The 19,197-nt window shown below is 45.4% G+C and overlaps 1 protein-coding gene across 1 annotated transcript in view; it reads right to left on the bottom strand.

Annotated features, from left to right (window-relative positions):
- The window catches only part of HSD17B7 (hydroxysteroid 17-beta dehydrogenase 7), a 135,934-nt gene that overhangs the window by 79,308 nt on the left and 37,429 nt on the right, over window positions 1–19,197 (bottom strand). The window contains exon 4 of the mRNA XM_083156674.1: window positions 17,644–17,758. Within this exon, the coding sequence (XP_083012800.1) occupies window positions 17,644–17,758 (115 nt within the window). The remainder of the gene's footprint in view (window positions 1–17,643; window positions 17,759–19,197) is intronic.

Here is a 19,197-nt window from a genome sequence, read left to right as displayed (position 1 = left end):
ATATATATATCACATCATTGAACGGTATAACTTACTGAGCGTAAGGGAGGGATCGCTGTGTCACCAGGATGGACTCAGATAAAGGGGTTCGAACGGTAAGTTCTTACAAAAATCCCCTTTTCTCTTTCGTCCATCCTGGTGACACAACTTCAACCTTGGGAGAGCCGGTCCTTTGGGAGGGTACACTCAGACTTACAGTACTCATCACTGCTTGTCTAAAGGAAGAATCCTCCGACGCAAACTCATGGAACCTGTAAAATTTTGTAAAGGTATGAACAGAGGAGCAGGTGGCAGCCCTGCACAACTGCTTTGATGTAGCCCCATGACATACAGCCCAACAGGAAGCAACTAAGCTGGTGGTATGGGCATTTATCTGCGAAGGCACAGGTCTACCTACCTTGGTGTAAGCAAAAGCAATAACTGACCTCAACCATCTTGCAATGGTCTGCTTAGAAGCAGGCCATCCTCTCTTATGTACATCATAAAGAACCAAAAGCAAATCAGAGCGGAGAGATCCTTTACTCTTTCCACATGTATCCAGTTTCTTTAATTTGTCCCTATTTTTTGCCCCTTCCGGAGGAGAAAACACTGGGAGCACAATCTCCTGGTTTAAATGAAAAGACACTCGAAGCACAGCCCTGTCTTCATGAAAACTCAAGAAAGGGGACCTGCAAGACAGGACCCTAGCTCCGAAACACGCCTGGCCGAAGCAATGGCCAACAAAAAAGTGAATTTCCAAGAAAAAAAATTTAAGGTCAGCCGACCTTAACGGTTCAAAAGGAGGATTCTATAATACAGACAACACTAAAGACAAATCCCAAGGTGCCGCCGGCTGCCTATACAGGGGATTAATCCTCATGACTCCCTGCAAAAAGGTTTGAACCTCAGGCAGCAAAGCTACCCTTTTCTGAAAGAAAATAGATAACGCCGATAGCCATACTTTTAAAGACTGCAGACTGAGTCCTGCCGAGAATCCATCTTGGAGAAATTCCAACAACCTCGATACCTTGAACCTTGTGCACTCTGACGCTCACACCACCTGATATAGATCTTCCAGACTCGATGGTAATTAGCTGCAGACACAGGCTTGCAAGCCCTGAGCATAAACTGGATGACCGCTTCCGAAAACCCCTTCTTCCTCAATATGGAACAAAGTGGTGGCACAGCGCTAGTTTGAAGAGGAATAATAACCATGGGATTAAGAATTAATTTTAATTAAAAACACACATAAAAATTCATTACATAGAAAATAACATATGAATAAAGGTATTTATGATAAAAATATAATCTCACTGTCAGGATGGATATCGGAGGCACAGAGGAATGGAAGCTGTATCAAGATTCCTATTCGTGGATGGAGGGGGTAATGTCCATAGTTTTTTGGTATTCCGATGATGGAGAAGGAGTTGTATCAACTCCGTTCTGGAAATGTCCCCTTTTGGGTGTCAGAGGGAATCGATGTGGTGGGTAGTGACTGGATCCAAGGTGGTCTCAATGTCCTGTGGTCACTCCGTGGTCACTGGGGATTGGACCGCACTGTGCTTCAATCCGCTAACCTGCTTTCAATTATCTTGTCTGGTATCCACCAAAGATGTCTGAAAGTGGGTACAGGGGAATGGGCTGGAGACCTCTCAATGGGGGCCCAGGGGGATTGGATTGGACTGGAATTCCTCTATCAGTAGTCCCTGTTGATGGAAGGTCTCAACGGGTGGCCAGTGTGGTAAGGATCACCTGGAGAAATGTTCTCTGAGATGTGTCCCAAGTGCTGATAAGCTGGTCCAGTGAAGGAGTATTTCCAGTGGCACTGGTGGCAGTGGGGGGTGATGCAAGGTGGCCGATTCCAATCCTGAGAGTGGAGGGGTATAAACTGACGCGTTTCACCAGTTCAACTGGCTTTATCAAAGGTGATCCTCTGATTGCTGGAGCTCTATATTTATAGTGTAGCCAATATGGCTGCTAATTGCTCCCAGCTGTGTGGATTCCTGACATGACATTCATTTATAAACAGATAAATATAATGTATATAAATCCCATGGTATGTTGCATAAATGAAGTAAAAAGACTAATGTAAAATTATCTAAATTACAAATAATGTATGATGGACATTATCACCATGGTCACATGACTCTCTGTTTACGAACCAATTATATAGACAAAGCCAGAGTGTTTCTGGTGATCAATTCAGTGTGTCATACTTTAGAGACATCCACTACAGTTTGCCTTTCAAGGCAGATCTAATAAGCTAACATTGGTGCTTCAGAGAAGGCACAGCGCGCTATTAGCGTTGCTGTGTCAGTAACGCTAGTACCTTAGTGTGAAGCAATTGCACAGCTGATCTTATGTGGGCGTTCCGTGTGAGATCGTTCATGCATAGGACGTCTGATGTGTAGGGTCATGTGACCGCCAATTGTGTGATGTCCTATTGGTTAAAGTATGCCATGTGATCTGACTCTTAGATCACATGAGCGGAGGTGGGGACTATGTGTTCATTCATGGTTTAGGCATCCACTAAATAGGGTCACATGACTGTGAATCATGTGGGATCTTATTGGTTGAAGTCCGGGGCGTGTCCTCTGACTCAGAGGTCACGTGAGCGGAGAAAAGGACTGGGGGAGTGAACAAAGCATGTGTCTTTGACACACTGAATTGATCACCAGAAACACCTCTGGCTTTGTCTATATAATTGGTTAGTAAACAGAAAGTCATGTGACCAAGGTCTAGTCACATGTCTAAAGCTGTCCATCATACATTATTTGTAATTTAGATAATTTTACATTAGTCTGTCTGTTTTTTACTTCATTTATGCAACATACCATAGGATTTATATAACTTATATTTATCTGTTTATAAATTAATGTCAGGTCAGGAATCCACACAGCTGGGAGCAATTAGCAGCCATATTGGCTACACTATAAATATAGAGCTCCAGCAGTCAGAGGATCACCTTTGATAAAGCCAGTTGAACTGGTGAAACGCGTCAAGTTATACCCCTCCACTCTCAGGATTGGAATCAGCCACCTTGCATCACCCCCCACTGCCACTGGGAATACTCCTTCACTGGACCAGCTTATCAGCACCTGGGACACATCTCAGAAAACATTTCTCCAGGTGATCCTTACCACACTGGCCACCCGTTGAGACCTTACATCAACAGGGACTATGGATAGAGGAATTCCTCCGGGTGCAGCTTGTCCATCAGAGCCACCTGTTCCAGTCCAATCCAATCCCCCTGGGCCCCCATTGAGGTCTCCAGCCCATTCCCCTGTACCCACTTTCGGACATCTCTGGTGGATACCAGACAAGCAAATTGAAAGCAGGTCAGCGGATTGAAGCACAGTGCGGTCCAATCCCCAATGACCACAGGACATTGAGACCCCCTTGGAACCAGTCACTACCCACTACATCGATTCCCTCTGAAACCCAAAAGGGGACATTTCCAGAACGGAGATGATACAACTCCCTCTCCATCATTGGAATAAAATAAAAAAAATGATGGACATTACCCCATCCATCCACCAATAGGAATCTTAATATAACTTTCAATCCTCGGTGCCTCCGATATCCATCCTGGCAGTGAGATTATTTTTATCATAAATACCTTGATTCATATGTTATTTTCTATGTAATGAATTTTTATGTGTGTTTTAATTAAAATTAATTCTTAATCCCATGGTTATTATTCCTCATCAAACTAGCGCTGTGCCACCACTTTGTTTCTTTTCTTGTTTGTGGGATTAACTACCCCACTTTTGCACAGCAGCTGGGATTTGAACCATCACCAGCGCCTGTTTGTACCTTAGGGGACCATCTTTTTGCTTCCTCAATATGGAGGTTTCATAAGCCAGGCTGTCAAATTTATATGAGCAAGCTCCAGGTGTAGAAATGGGCCTAGTTTGAGTATGTCCTGTCGAAGAGGAAGGCGCCAGGAGTCCGTCGATAAATCGCAGTATGTATGAATACCACAACCTCCTGGGCCAGTCCTGAGCAATCCGAATGGTTTGCACATTCTGGGATCTGATTCTCTTCAACACCCTGGGAATCATGGGAAAATAGAGGGAACACGAAGACAAGGTTGAAATGCCATGGGACCGTCATGGCATCCACCGCCCAAGTGGTTGGGTCCCTAGTCCGAGAACAGAACCTGGGAACTTGACAATTTTTCCTGGACGCCATCAAGTCTATCTCCGGGAGCCCCCAGCGAGACACTATCATCTGAAAAACCTCCTGATGAAGCATCCACTCTCCCTCCAGCAGTTCCTCCCTGCTGAGGAAATCTGCTTCTAAATTCCAGATCCCGGAATGAACACAGCCAACAGAGCAGGAATGTTTACCTCTGCCCAGCTGAGAATCCTTGAGACCTCCAGCATGGTCATCCTGCTGAGAGTCCCGCCCTGATGATTTAAGTACGCCACAGCCGTGGCATTGTCCGACTGTAAACGGACTGGTGATCCCTTCAGAAGAGCCTCCGCCTGAAGGAGTGTTCCAAACAGCACAAAGTTCCAAGATATTGATTGGAAGTCTGGCTTCTTCCTTGGACTACAGACCCTGCAACCTCAGATGAAGGGCCACTGCCCCCCAAGCCCCTGGGACTGGCGTCAGTTGTAACAACCAGCCACTCCCACGAGTGAAGGGAGCGCCCAAACTGTAGAGTCTCAAGATCAGACCACCAGATCAGGGACTCCCTTGTCTCTCGCGACAGAGATGAAGTCTCTTGCTTCATGGTCTTAGGATTCCCTGACCAACTTGTGAGCATGATCCACTGAAAAATCCTCGAATGGAACCTTGCAAACTGCAGTGGTTTCGAAGGTTGCCACCTTCTTGCAAGTAGTCTTACCCCTTGCCAAACTGTTGGATTGGGGGACTGTTGAATTAACAGTACCAAGTGGTGAATGTCCACGGCCTTGGATTCCGGAAGAAACACTCAGTGTAAATGAGTGTCCAGAATCACCCCCACAAACTGTAGTCTCTGCGTGGGTGTCAAATGAGACTTCAGGAGGTTCAATAACCACCCCTGATCCTGAAAATACTTTGCCGCAATAGTCAGATGTTCTTGTAGTACCTCTGCTGACTCCGCCTTGAACAGCAGGTCGTCCAGGTAAGGGATAATTACTATCCCTTTCAACCGGAGGGCTGCTGCCATGACCGCCATCACTTTCATGAAGACTCTTGGTGCTGTAGCCAGACCAAAAGGCAGAGCCTGAAACTGCAAATGCATGTCCCCTATTGTGAACCGCAACGGCGACTAATGTTCCTTGAAAATAGGTACATGCAAGTAAGTATCCTGGATGTCCACGGACGCCAGAAATTCTCCCGATTCTATGCTTAATAGCACTGACCAAAGAGATTCCATGCGAAAATGGTCCACCCATAGATGCAGGTTTAAAGATTTTAAATTTAGAATGGGACAGAACGACCCGTCCGGCTTGGGGACCAAGAAAATAATTGAATAAAATCCTTTCTGTCTTTCCTCCTGAGGTCCCGGGACCACTACCCCTTTCTTTACCAGAGATGTTGTCACCTCCAAAAGAGCCCTGCGCATGTGAGCTTCCCGTGGTAAAGGAGTAGGAAGAAATCTCGTTGGAGGGAGCCCCCTGAGATTTATCTTGTAACCCTGGGAAATAATAGAAAGAACCCAAGGATCCAAAGTGGTAAGGCTCCACTTGTCCCGAAACTGCAGGAGGCGACCCCCCACTCTGATGCCAGAAAAGGGAGTCTCCGCCACGTCATGCGGAAGACATCCTCTCCCTTGGACACTTGTTTCTTAGCGAAAGCTTCGAAACAAGACCTGGAGGCCCTGCCCTTATTGGCTGGAAACTTTCCTCTTCCTGTCTGTCCTCTATTAGATGTCCCCCTACGAAAGGACGGTTTAAAGGCCCCAAACTTGGAACCAGAATGTTTTGAGGTAGTGGGAAGAAAGGTATTCTTCCCTCCTGTGGCTTGCTTTATAATGGAGTCTAGTTCAGATCCAAAAATAAGCTCTCCCTTAGTGGCCAGCGTTTTCAGAGACTTCTTGGATTCGCTGTCTGCCTCCCAAGCTTTTAGCCACAAAGCTCTTCTAGCAACGATGGAAGTGGCTGAAACCTTTGAGGCCATTCTAGCCCCTTCTTCTCCAGCCTCACAAATATATTCTGCAGCACACCTAAGCTTCTCAGCCAGTGTAAAAGCATCTGAATCAGGCTGAACATGATTTTCTAAGGCCTCAGCCCATTTAATCATAGCTTTGGCTACCCAAGCAGAAGCAATAATGGGGCGAAGAGTAAACCCCACCCCTTCAAACACTGCTTTAAGGCAACCTTCCACCTTTTTAGCCACTGGATCTTTAAAAGGCCGCACCCCCTTGAACAGGTAAAGCCGTAGTCTTGGACAACCTAGCCACAGGTGCATCCACTAAAGGGACTTTCTCCCATAATTTTACATGTTCCTCAGGCATTGGGTACATGCTAACAAACCTCCTTGACATAATAAGCTTTTTATAAGGGCATTTCCAAGCTTAACCTAACAAGGAAACATGCCCTCATATAGAGGGAAACGTCACTGCCTTTCGGCGAACCTTCTTAAAGACACAATGTGAAGACACTTTTTCTTCCTCAGACAAGCTTAGACTTGTGCCCTTTATGTGAGTCTGTCCCCAGTGGTGCACAAGCACGGAGGCCTGAGCAGCCTGAACCTGCGTGGGAAGCTGCATTAGGGAGGTCTATGGATGCCTTGGTAAAGGCTTTAAACAGGCAGAGAGATGATTTAGGTAAATCTTCTGGCCCCTTTGCATCACCCCAAACTTCTGGGGGTTCAGTGGGTCTGTCTCAAGGGGACCCTTTAATGTTACAGGTCATGTAGGACGCTGCTCAGAATGTCCATAAGTTAAATGTATTGATGGAACAGTTTGCCAAATCTTCTGAATGTCATTCCCCTAGACACCCTTTATCCACTCCTCCTCTGTTAAATTTGGATTCAGAGGAGGAAGGAGCTTGTGTAGAAGATGCCGTTTGGGATCAGTCAGAGGAAGTTGATACCTCTGTTCCCGGTATTGAGGATTTGATTTTAGCAGTCAAGCCGTTTCTACCCTCACTGGGTCTCTCAAGGCACCATTTAATCATAGCCTTGAGAAAGACCCAGTGAGGGTAGAAATGCGTTGGCAGCAACAGCTTGGAGTTTCTTGATCAGTTCTCTGCATTCGCGGGAGAGGAGAGAGAGAGCACTTGTACGCGGTGAGCTGAGCGGCGCCTGTGGGACTTAGGTCGGAAAGGTGCATGGACAGTCCCGCATAGACCACCCATCCGCGAGTAATCTGACCACCAGACGCGGGGGAAGCAGGAGGCGCACAGCTGATTACAGCCGGCTGAGATCTAGCGCACCAGAGTGAGATACGGGCTGGTATTATTTCCAGCTCCTGCATTTATTACCGCAAGTGGAGTCAGTGATACTGAAAGGCAGCAGAAGCCAGAGACTGCAGTGGCAGAGCAGTCTTTGAGAATAACATCTTCCCTGAGCAGATGGCATCCAGAGGAAAGGGGTCACACGGGCGACCGCAGTGGCAGCGTGGGAGGCCGTGACGTCCCCAATCCAAGGAGCAGTCCCTAACAGTATTCACAGCGGAAGTGTGAGTGGTCTTTTTTCCCTATTCTCTGATCCAAGCCTTTGGAGAGGTGACTGTGAGACTGTGTTTAAAAGCCCCATAGGAGACACCCGGGAATAACATCTTTCCCTATGAGTTATTTGCTTTTTTTGGGCTTAATCACAAGTTACCCTGAAAAGGTCTGGTTTGTTACATCAAGAATCACCAATTTCCCTAGGAGGCAGTGACCGTGTTGTGCAAAAGAACTGTTTTATACATTTTTCTGCTATATTTTTTACGTATATTTTTTATGGTATATGGAAGCCATTTTGTTATGGATGTGGAGTTTTTCATGTTTTTTGTTAATACATTTCTTGCAAACTTTTAAGGAGGAGTGGATTGCATTTACTTTAAAAAAAAACAAGAATCATCCTAGTTACACTGATTCCAAGGGTCCAGCGCTGTGGGAAAGCCTCAGAAATCTTGTTTGATTTTTTTCTAAATTCTTGCCTAGTATACAGTTGTACTATAGTTTGAGGACAGGCTGCTGCAGGACTTTTTTTTGGGCGGTTGAGAAGTGACTTTGTTATTTTTTGTGGTATACTTAAGTCAACTTAGGTGTTTGCTCCTGCGGACCCTCCTACATCCCAAGGTTGAAGCTGTGTCACCAGGATGGACGAAAGAGAAATATATAATATATATGTCCCCTGCAATCACTCATTGACTAAGTTTTTATTGCCTTTGTTTTGACAGTGTAATATTCTCACATGTAGTTTGCGGCCAGTAATGACAAGTGCAAAAGGGGCTCCCCGAAGGCTTAATATGGCACTGTCCATACTGAGAATGTCGGGACCCACTTTGGGGTCAGGATCCAGAGTTTGAGAACCGCTGAACTTTATAGTCCAAATCGAATCAAACATTACCCAGGGTTGAAGCGTGAGTACACAGCAATAGGAAGATGCACAAGATAATAAAAGGAACATTGCTTTCACTGAATCACAGCAGAATAGATGGGACCATTTACACTAGTGTTTCTCCACTTCTGTGAGCCCTTTTCCTTCACCCCCAAACGTTACTGTATGTTTAGAGTAATTTCTCACTGAGGAGCAGATTTATTAACCCTTTGAATGCCAACATCTCAATGGTTGCTTTGGCAATTTTTACACTATTTTGGAAATTTCGCTGGGCACTTAAAGGGTTCAGCCCAGTGAAGTGGCTGGTATTTTATCACCAGCCAATCAGCTCCTAACTGTCAAGTTACAGACTGAGAGTAACCCTACCATCAACTCTAATCACTTCATCGAGCTTACTCAATCTGCCCCTGTATGTGAAGTTCTGCTTCTTATTCTCAAAACAAATCCATGTGTGATGTATGAAAACTGAGAAAAACTGATGTACATCAAAAAACACAGCAATCAAGAATGCCAAATAAGTAAAAAATAGTAAGAAGAAAACTTATAATGTATAGACTATGAGGCCATTTCAATCACCTCTGAGAGCCAGACAAATGTGTTTCTCTAATACAAAGGGAACATCTGTCTGTGTTACAAAAGGGGATTTTTGTAAGAACTTAAGGTGCCCACACACTAGAACGCACAGGGGATCTTAAAAAAAATCTTTGGTAAAGATGTGCGCTTGCCTGAAATCTTTTGTCCAGGACGGAAAAAAGGTTTGAAGGCTTATTTATGCGCACATCTTACGAGCGCAGATCTTTCTAGTGTGTTGGCACCTTTACCATTCGAATCCCTTTCTCTGAATCCATCCTGGTGACACAGCTCAACCATGGGATGTAGAATCAGAATCAGCTTTATTGGCCAGGTATACTTGCGTATACTAGGAATTTGTTTTCGGTTCGCTGTGCAGCAGCCAGGTGGGTAAAAAGTAAACAGCATACAGTATAAACAATATAAACAGGTGGAGGAACATGTACAGTCATATAGAAAGTTATTCCAAGGGGGCACCATGTTAGATTATGTGCAAAGGGTTATGGCGCGACTAGACAGTGAGGAGTTCATGAGTTCATGTGTCAACAGGTGAACCACTTGAGGAAAGAAACTTTTTAGGCTTCTGTTGGACCTGGTGGGAATAGCCCTGTAGCGTCTGCCTGATTGCAACATGTAAAACATGCCAATGGCCAGGATATAGTTGGTCCTTGACTATCTTCGTTGCCCGCTTTTTTGCTCTAGACAGGTACAGGTCCCAAAAAAAAAAAAGAAGAGGGTCCGCAGGAGCCAGGCACCTATGCTAAAACTTTGAGAGGCAGGCTCCTCCCTTCTGCATCCCAGCATTCCTCAGTTCAACTTCCAGAGCACACCAGGATACATTATTCAGTACGCCTGAACAAATTAATATGCACAATCAAATAATAACAACCATATAACATGACAACACATGAAACAGTATAACCTACTGAGCGTAAGGGAGGGATCGCTGTGTCACCAGGAAGGATATAGAGAAAGGGATTCGAAATGGTAAGTTCTTACAAAAATCCCCTTTACTCTTTCATCCATCCTGGTGACACAGTTCAAACATCCTTTGGGAGGGTACGCTCAGGCCTGCAGTTCTCATCACTGCTCGCCCAAATGAAGCGTCCTCTGACTCATGGAAACTGTAGAATTTGGTGAAAGCCAAGAGGCAGCCCTGCATACTTGCTCCGCAGAACCCCCATGACACACAGCCCAAGAGGAAGCAACCGACCTGGTGGCATGAGAATTAATTATGGAGGGCACTGGCCTGCCAACTTTAGTTTAGGCAAAGGCAATCGCCGACCTTAACCATCTAGCAATGGTCTGCTTAGAAGCTGGCCAGCCTCTCTTATGTACATCATACAGTACTAGTAACAAGTCAGTTTTATGAAACTCCTTAACTCTGGGCATGTGCAAATAGGCATCTTGAATGTCCACGGATGCTAGGAATTCTCCTGGCTCAAAGCTCAAGAGAACCGTCCTCAGGGATTCCATCCTGAAGTGGTCGATCAGCGATTTCAGGTTCAGGATAGGCCTGAAAGAGCCATCTGGTTTGCAGACAAAAGAAAAGAATGGAGTAAAATCCCTTCTTTCTTTCCTCCCACGGTACCGGAATCACCACACCCTTCTCTAGGAGAGACTTTGCCACCCCCAAAAGGGCATTTCTCAAGCGCGCCTCCCTTGGTAAAGGTGTAGGAAGGGATCTCTTTGGATACTGATCCTGTATCCTTGAGAAACACTGAGAACCCAAGGATCCTGGGCGGAGAGAGCCCAAACGTCCCAGTATAGCAGGAGGCGACCCCCCACTCTGTTCCATCCAGTCATGAGGAGGGCTTCTCCTCCCCCTTGGCAACCCGGCGGTCTTGGTGCACATTGGCACCAACGACAAAGTCAATGGTAGGTGGGATGTCCTCAAGAAAGAGTATAGGGAATTAGGTAAGAAATTAAAGGCGAGGACATCTAGGGTAATTTTCTCGGAAATATTACCAGTGCCACGCGCTAGCTCAGGGAGGCAGAGGGAGATCAGGGAGGTAAATGTGTGGCTTAAGGACTGGTGTAGGAAAGAGGGATTCGTGTTCATGGAACACTGGGCGGACTTCTCGGTCAGGCGACATCTTTTTTGCCGTGATGGATTCCACCTGAATGAGGAGGGGGCTGCGGTGCTGGGGGGAAGGATGGTTAGAGGGTTGGAGGAGATTTTAAACTAGGCGACAGAGGGGTGGGGCAGCAAGACATTATGGGACCATCAGGGAGAGAAACAGACTGGTATCAGGAATCATATGGGGGAAGGAGATGGGGGGGGGGGGGGGGGGGACAGAGACACAGACAAAGTCCTGGGACATAACAAGGGTATAATCGGGGGTAACACTCAGGGTGCATCAGGAATGTCATGTAATAAAATGTTATGTTGTAAAAGTCACGTTACCCCATTACAGTTCTTAGGTACAGATGATCTTAGTATACGGGAAAGAGGGAAGGACAGAGGAAGAATTCCCAGAACTATAAATAGGGCAAGCAGTGTGCATGGTGGGGAGGGCTGTAGAGAGTCTACTGAAGGGGAGAGGGGAAAGAGGAAGCTATTAAACAATTCAAATGGGTCCTGGGGTGAAACTAATCACAATATTAGAGCCATATCTAAAATTAAACATAAATTAAAATGCTTAATGGCTAATGCAAGAAGCTTAGTGAGTAAAATCGAGGAGCTAGAAACGGTGATCAGTAGAGACGACTACGACATCATTGGTATTACAGAAACATGGTGTAATGAGTCGCATGACTGGGCATTAAACATGGAGGGATATACACTCTACAGGAAAGACAGGGGAAATAGAAGGGGTGGGGGTGTGCCTATATGTAAATAACAACTTAACATGTGAGAAAAATATGAGCACAGACCTAGAAGAGGAGAACTCGGAGACAGTGTGGGCAGAGATAACAAACAATAATAAAAAAAACAAAAAACTAAAATTATAATAGGGGTATGCTGTAGACCACCAAATATAAACGAAAGGGAAGAGTCTCTTCTTTTAAACCAAATCAAACAATCATCAAATCAGGGTCAGGTATTAATTATGGGGGATTTTAATTTACCCGACGTTGATTGGGAAAACGAAACAGGTAAATCAGCAAGCAGCAATGGGTTCTTAAGCTTACTTAAAGACCAGTTTATTACACAAACGGTAGAAACTCCAACTCGTGATGAGGCACTCTTGGACTTAGTATTAACAAATAACACAAACTTAAGGCCCCCATACACTAGGGCGACTTGTCCTTAGGACAAGTCGCCCCCGACTTCACCCTGAGCTTCCCCGGCTGCTCCCCGGGGGAGCTTGATTAGATTGGCACTTGATGTGCAATTTTTTACATGTGATAAATCGTCTCGATTTATCACATGTAAAAAACCCGGGGAGCAGGGGGGGGGGCTAAGAGGTGGGAGCAGGGGGGGCTGGGGACGCTGCGGGGGACACGTCTGTGTCCCCCGCTGCTGGGGACGCTGCGGGGGACAGCGTCTGTGCGGCGAGAAGGTAGAGGGAGCAGGGGGGGCTGGAGACGCTGCAGGGGACACAGGCTGCATAGAGCCGGGCAGGGGGAGCCGGCCGGGAGCTGTCAGTAATGAATAAAAAAAAAAAGCCCATACAATGAATGGGCAGCCTGTGATTGGCTGCTGAGCGCTCTCTCAGCCAATTGCTGACTGGCTGAGAGAGCGCTCAGCCAATCACAGGCCGCCCATTCATTGTATGGGCTTTTTTTTTTATTCATTACTGACAGCTCCCGGCCGGCTCCCCCTGCCCGGTTCTATGCAGCCTGTGTCCCCCGCAGCGTCTCCAGCCCCCCCTGCTCCCTCTACCTTCTCGCCGCACAGACGCTGTCCCCCGCAGCGTCCCCAGCCCCCCCTGCTCCCTCCACCGCCCCACTAGGTCCCAAGTCGGGTGGTCGGACGTGCAGCAGGTCCGACCACCCGACGCAGATCCGATGCGCACGGGACCGCGCATCGGATCTGAGGTGACATCAAAACTAGCCGATTTTGGTCCGATTTCGGCCAGATCCGACTGATCTGGCTGAAATCTGACCAAAATCGGCTAGTGTATGGGGGCCTTTAGTTTCAAACACAAACATAATTGAACAATTAGGGAACAGTGATCACAATATGGTTTCACTGGAAATCAACTAAATTACATCAAAAAGGATCTGCAAAAATACTAAACTTCAAAAAAGCGAACTTTGAATTATTCAGGGAAGCCCTAACAGGAATTGGGTGGGAAACGGTTATTGAGGGAAAAAATGCAGAGGAAATGTGGGGTACTCTAAAAAAGTGCTTGATTCACTAACTATTGAATAAATAAAAGGTAAATTCAATAAAAAAAAGCCACCATGGTTGGACAATAAAGTAAGGTCAGCTATCAACAATAAAACAAGAGCATTTAAATTCTATAAAAATAACTTGAATGAGGAGGCGTTCGCAAAATACAAAGAATCAAACAAAACTTGTAAAGGGGTAATCAAAGCAGCTAAAAGATTATATGAAGAGCGCATAGCCACTGAAAGCAAAACCAACCCACAGAAGTTTTTTAAATACATAAATAGTAAACGTTTAATTAAGGAAAACGTAGGCCCACTAACTGATACTAGTGGAAAAAGTGTTACTGAGGACAAGGGAAAAGCAAAACTGTTAAATGAGTTCTTCTCATCAGTATTTACTAAAGGAGAGCAGACTGTGGAACGAACATTTACTACAAACGGGACAAATAAGCCAGATCTCATTGTGGATTTCACGCCAAAGGAATTAGTTCTGAGGCTAAGCAAACTCAAAACAAATAAATCACCAGGGCCAGATGGGATTCATCCGAGGGTATTAATGGAATTAAGATATGAACTAGCTACCCACCTACATTATATCTTTAGCAAGTCACTATTGTCAGGTATAGTACCAAAAGATTGGAGAATAGCAGAGGTAGTGCCAATATTCAAAGAAGGAAAAAAGGAAGATCCCGCTAATTACAGACACGTTAGTTTAACATCAATTGTCGGTAAAGTATTTGAAGGATTTTTAAGGGATGGTATCCAGGAATATTTAGACCATCACCGTCTACTCAGTACTAACCAACATGGGTTTGTGAATAATCGTTCATGCCAAACTAATCTACTAGGGTTCTATGAAGAGGTTAGCAAAAACCTTGATAATGGAAATGCTGTAGATGTGATTTTCCTAGATTTCGCTAAAGCATTTGATACTGTCCCACACAAGAGATTGATTAATAAAATCGAGAACCTAGGATTGGGTGAAAATATCTGCAGATGGGTAGGGAATTGGCTATGTAATAGAGAACAAAGAGTGGTTGTGAATGGTGCCGTATCAGATACGATACCGATAAGTGGAGTGCCCCAGGGTTCGGTTTTGGGGCCCATTCTGTTTAACATTTTTATTAACGATATTGGGATAGGGTTACTCAGCAATGTATCCATCTTTGCGGACGATACAAAACAGCAAAGTCATCAAATCATCAGAAGATGTCACCATGCTTCAAAATGATCTTGCAATTCTAGATGAGTGTGCAAAAAAATGGAAGATGAGGTTCAATGTAGATAAATGTAAGGTTATGCACTTTGGGAGAAACAACCAGTGTGCAAGTTACAACCTTAGCGGAGAGGAACTGGGTAATTCCATACTTGAAAAGGATCTAGGAGAACGAGCGAAAGGCTGCAAACCTAGACGCTCCCTGTTTTGCAGCCATTGTGGGAAATAAAGTGTTCTTAACCCCTGTGGCCTGTTTGATAAGGGATTCTAGTTCTGAGCCAAAAAGCAAATCCCTCTTAAAAGCTAGTGCTTCAAGAGACTTCTTGGACTCATTACCCACTTCCCAAGCCTTAAGCCATAAGGTCCTCCTGGCCGTCACTGAAATGGCCTCACAAGTGTATTCAGCCGAAGCCTTTAACTTTTCTGCCAAGGCAAATGCTTCAGAATCAGGCTGAAGCAATGAACACAACCGATTCACCCAAATCATCATGGCCTTAGAGACCCAGGCTGATGCATTAAAGTTAAAGTAAAACCAACTCCTTCAAAAACTGCTATCAAATAACCCTCCAATGTCTAATCCACAGGGTCTTTAAATGCAGCAGTTGTTTTAGACAGCCTGGCCACGGGACATCCACAAGTGGAATCTTTTCCCACAATTTTACATGCTCCTGCAGCATGGGATATAATCTAAAAAACCTTTTTGAGCATAAGGAGTCTTTTATCCAGCGTTTTCCACGCTACCTCAGCAGTTCTTGCATTCCTTCATCTGGAAAGGTAACTGCGCTGTTTCTTAAACACACCTTGCTGGGGTGTCCTATCCAAATCAGATAGATTTAATGCCTGTTTAACAGCCAAAATCAAATCTTCAATACCAGGGACAGAGGATTCAGTCTCTTCCCTCTGATCCTAAAACATCTCTTCCACACACTCTCCTTCTTCAGAGTCTACATTAAGAAGGGGCGGTGTGGATAAAGGGTGCCTGGGTGAAACCTCAGGATCCTTAGCAAACTGTTCCATAAAGGTATTCATTTTGTGTACACTCTGAGCAGTGTCCTGCATAGCCTGTAACAATGCAGAATCCCCCTGAGATAGAGAACAACAGAAGGTTGTGGGGATGAAAATGGCCTAGGAGAACTAACTCATCCCTCTGTCTATTTAGAGTCTGTACCAAGACAGACACAGACCTTCCCAGAGCAGCTGCCCACGCAGGCTCAGGTTGCTCAGTCCTCTGGGCTTGCACCACACTGGGCACAGATTCACATGCATGGCACAAATCCCCATGGGCCATCTGTTCAGCAGTTAATTTTACCCCGCAAAACTTGCATTTAATTAACATGGCAGACGCTCCATCCCCAAGCACTACAGCATTAAACCTTTCTGTCATGATAAAGACCATGGGTCCTCAAACTGCGGCCCTCCAGATGTTGTGAAACTACAAATCCCAGCATGGGTTGCCACAGTGTTGCTATAAGGGAGTGTTAAAACTGTGGCAAGGCATGCTGGGATTTGTAGATTCACAACATCTGGAGGGCCGCAGTTTGAGGACCCATGATAAAGACTAACAGTGCAATAAGTCAGGCGTATGTACAAAGCAATACACCAGTGTACTTAGCTGTCTGCCACTGTAGTGGACCCTCAGTGGTAACCAGGGAAAGCGCTGCCTCAGAAGAAACTGTCACTCTCTCTGCAGATAGAAATCTCCTTCCAGCTCCACACAGTGTGGGAAGGGCGCCAGGGCAGAGTTAAGGAAGAGACCAAGTCCCTGCTTCAGCGGGGAGATAGCTGTTTTTGGCGCCCTCCCCCTGTAAGCCGCTCCTACCATGTGTTTCTTCTGCCTTCCAGTGTCTCCCCTCCGTGCCCAGCTGCGCTGAGCTCCTATAACAGGCTTCAACACCAAGGGAGTTCAGCCTGTAAACACTTTCAAAGATGGCGGCAGCCATTGCGTGGTGTCCGTCGCACATGATCCCCCCTAAGCAGGTAGCCAGCTAAGGAGTTCCCCAGGGCCCAGGAGACCTCTCTGTGAGGAGGTCCAAGCGCTGTGCTGAGAGACCAGACAGCGTCTCTTAGAACACAGGGAGCTGACAGAACGCGCTTCTGTCAGCAGCTCCTGCGCTGTCAGTGTGAGGAAACTTCTCCTGGAAGCCTCCCACTGCATTCCTGCACTAACTAGGTGAATATTAATTAAAAAAAAAAAAAACTAGCAGAATTAATTGAGCAGTACAAATGGGTAGGTCACCTTTAATTGAATCTTCCACTATTCATAAACACACGCCCAGTATACAAATGGTTTGGCTTCTAACAGGACTCGACAAACCCTAGGCACCAGGTCGCCACAGCGGCCAGATTCTGCTTCCTGGCGACTAGATTTTTTTGATAGCCGTGCCATGGCGGACCTGCTCTTATACAGGGAGGAGGAGCCGCTCTGGTGACCACTCTGCCCGGCTGTTGCCGTGGATGGGAACGGCAGGGTGGAGGAGGTCTGGCAGATAATGTAACCCATTAACAACGAGCAGGTTAACCCTTGGCAGACCAAGGTAACCCCATAGAGGCAGTGCATGTAACCCCATAGCAACGAGCATATTAACCCCTGACAGAGCATATTAACCCCCATTGGCAATGAGTAGGTTAACCCCTGGCATCAAGCATGAAACCCATAGCAATGAGCATGTGGGTAAGTGGAACTTATGTGGCATTATTACGATGTTTGGTATAATGTGTAATGGACATTACGGCATGTGGTATATGTAATGGGCATTATGGCGTGTGTACATTATTTTATCTGGCTCCTACCTTTTCATCCTGGCTCATAGATTTTAAAGAAATGTGTCAAGCCCTGGCTTCTAACTATATGACCACTGTGCATAGTGGCCATAGGCGATCTGTAATGGCCTAATAGGGATGACAGGAATGTTTATTTGCAGCTTGTTCCATTTACAGAGGGAGGTCTGGGGCACAAAAGAGCAGCAAGCAGTACAGTATGAGTGTGCATAAGCAAGAATATTTAACTAAGTAATTGGCTGAATAATGACACAAATCTACTAAAATTGTTCATCCTAATAACTAAAGTTATATGCTCCAAAGGTTAAACATTGAAAAAAGTCGATTATTACCAGTATAAAATGGCCAAATACGTTGGTCTCGAAAACTTCCTGCAAGCCATCCTCTGTTACGCTGTCCTTCTGGGTCAGAAGTCCTTCTCCTGTTGCAAACATACTGATGGCTTTCCTGTGGTGAAACAATATTCACTTTATGCATACATAAGCAAATTGCATATTCCTGTCTTCAAAGTATACAATTTGTGTATTCCTGGATTGCGACGTTCTAAATCAGAAGAGATTGAATGGGGGGGGGGGGGGGGGTTGGAAGAAATGTTTCAACATGTACTTGTATTTGGAGGTCATGACAGTAGACCATAGGCTGTCAAGAGGTGTATCTATTGCAGCTGATGTACCCCCAGACCTATGGACTGTCACGCCTGGGGTCTAAGTCTTCGGAATACTTCATGGCAGCCTTTACAATGGGTTTAACCCCTTCTTCCTCAAGTATAGACAGGAAGATTTTTCATAGGATCCTCCTCCTCTTCCTCCTTCCTACATAAGCCACCTCCTCCCTTAGTCTTGGACTATCTCCGCCATAGATCCTAGTAAAAAACGACAAATAAGGGAGGGATAATTATGGGCTGCCATGAAGTATTCCGAAGAAAAGGAATTATCGTAAGCATAATCCGTTGTTTTCTTCTTTCTACTTCATGGCAGCCTTTACAATGGGATGTACCAAAGCATGATTGGGAGGGAATACTATACCTTAAGCCATAGCCTGACTTAGGACCTTTCCACCGAACTGGTCCCTTGCAACGTCCAGTGCATAGTGTCTGGAAAACGTGTGAACAGATGACCAGGTTGCTGCTTGACATATGTCTCTTACTGACACGTTCGCCTCTCTTGCCCATGATACTGACATTGCTGTAGCCGAGTGTGCCTTAATGATGTTCGGAACTTGACGACCAACCTTTTTATATGCGAATGCAATGGTTTCCTTCAACCACCTAGAAATGGTCTGTTTTGATGGTGTGAGTCCTTTCCTTGCACACAAAGGAACCACGAACAATGAATCAGTTGACCAGAAATTCTTCGTCCTATCCAAATATATTTTCATGGATCTGACGACATCCAACATATGAAGATTCCTCTCTTTCTCATTTGTTGGGTTTGGAAAAAAACATGGTAGGATAATTTCCTGATTAAGGTGAAAAAAATGATACTATTTTAGGCAGAAAACGCTGGATTTGTTCTGAGCGTCAAATGGTCATCAAAAAATTTTCAAGTAATTTTTTGCCCACAGAGCTTGAAGTTCTCCTACTCTCCTCGCTGATGTGACAGCCACCAGGAAGACAATCTTCCATGTTAGAAACTTGCATCTATCCATAGGCTCGAATGGGGGTAACATGAGGGCATTCAATACCAAATTAAGATCCCATTGAGGGACAATTGATTTAATTCTTGGTCGTAGCCTCTTGATAGCTTGACAGAACGGTTTTATTAACCCGTGATCTGCAAGCCTCTTGTCCAATAGGACGCTTAGCACCGAGATATGAACCTTTAAAGTAGCCACCGCCAAGCCTCTGTGAAAACCATCACAAAGGAATTTCAATACCTGAGGAATTC

This window comes from Crinia signifera, chromosome 8, assembly GCF_055691185.1.
Source record: "Crinia signifera chromosome 8, ASM5569118v1, whole genome shotgun sequence".
Lineage (NCBI taxonomy): Eukaryota > Metazoa > Chordata > Amphibia > Anura > Myobatrachidae > Crinia > Crinia signifera.
This window is presented reverse-complemented; position numbering and strand designations above follow the sequence as displayed.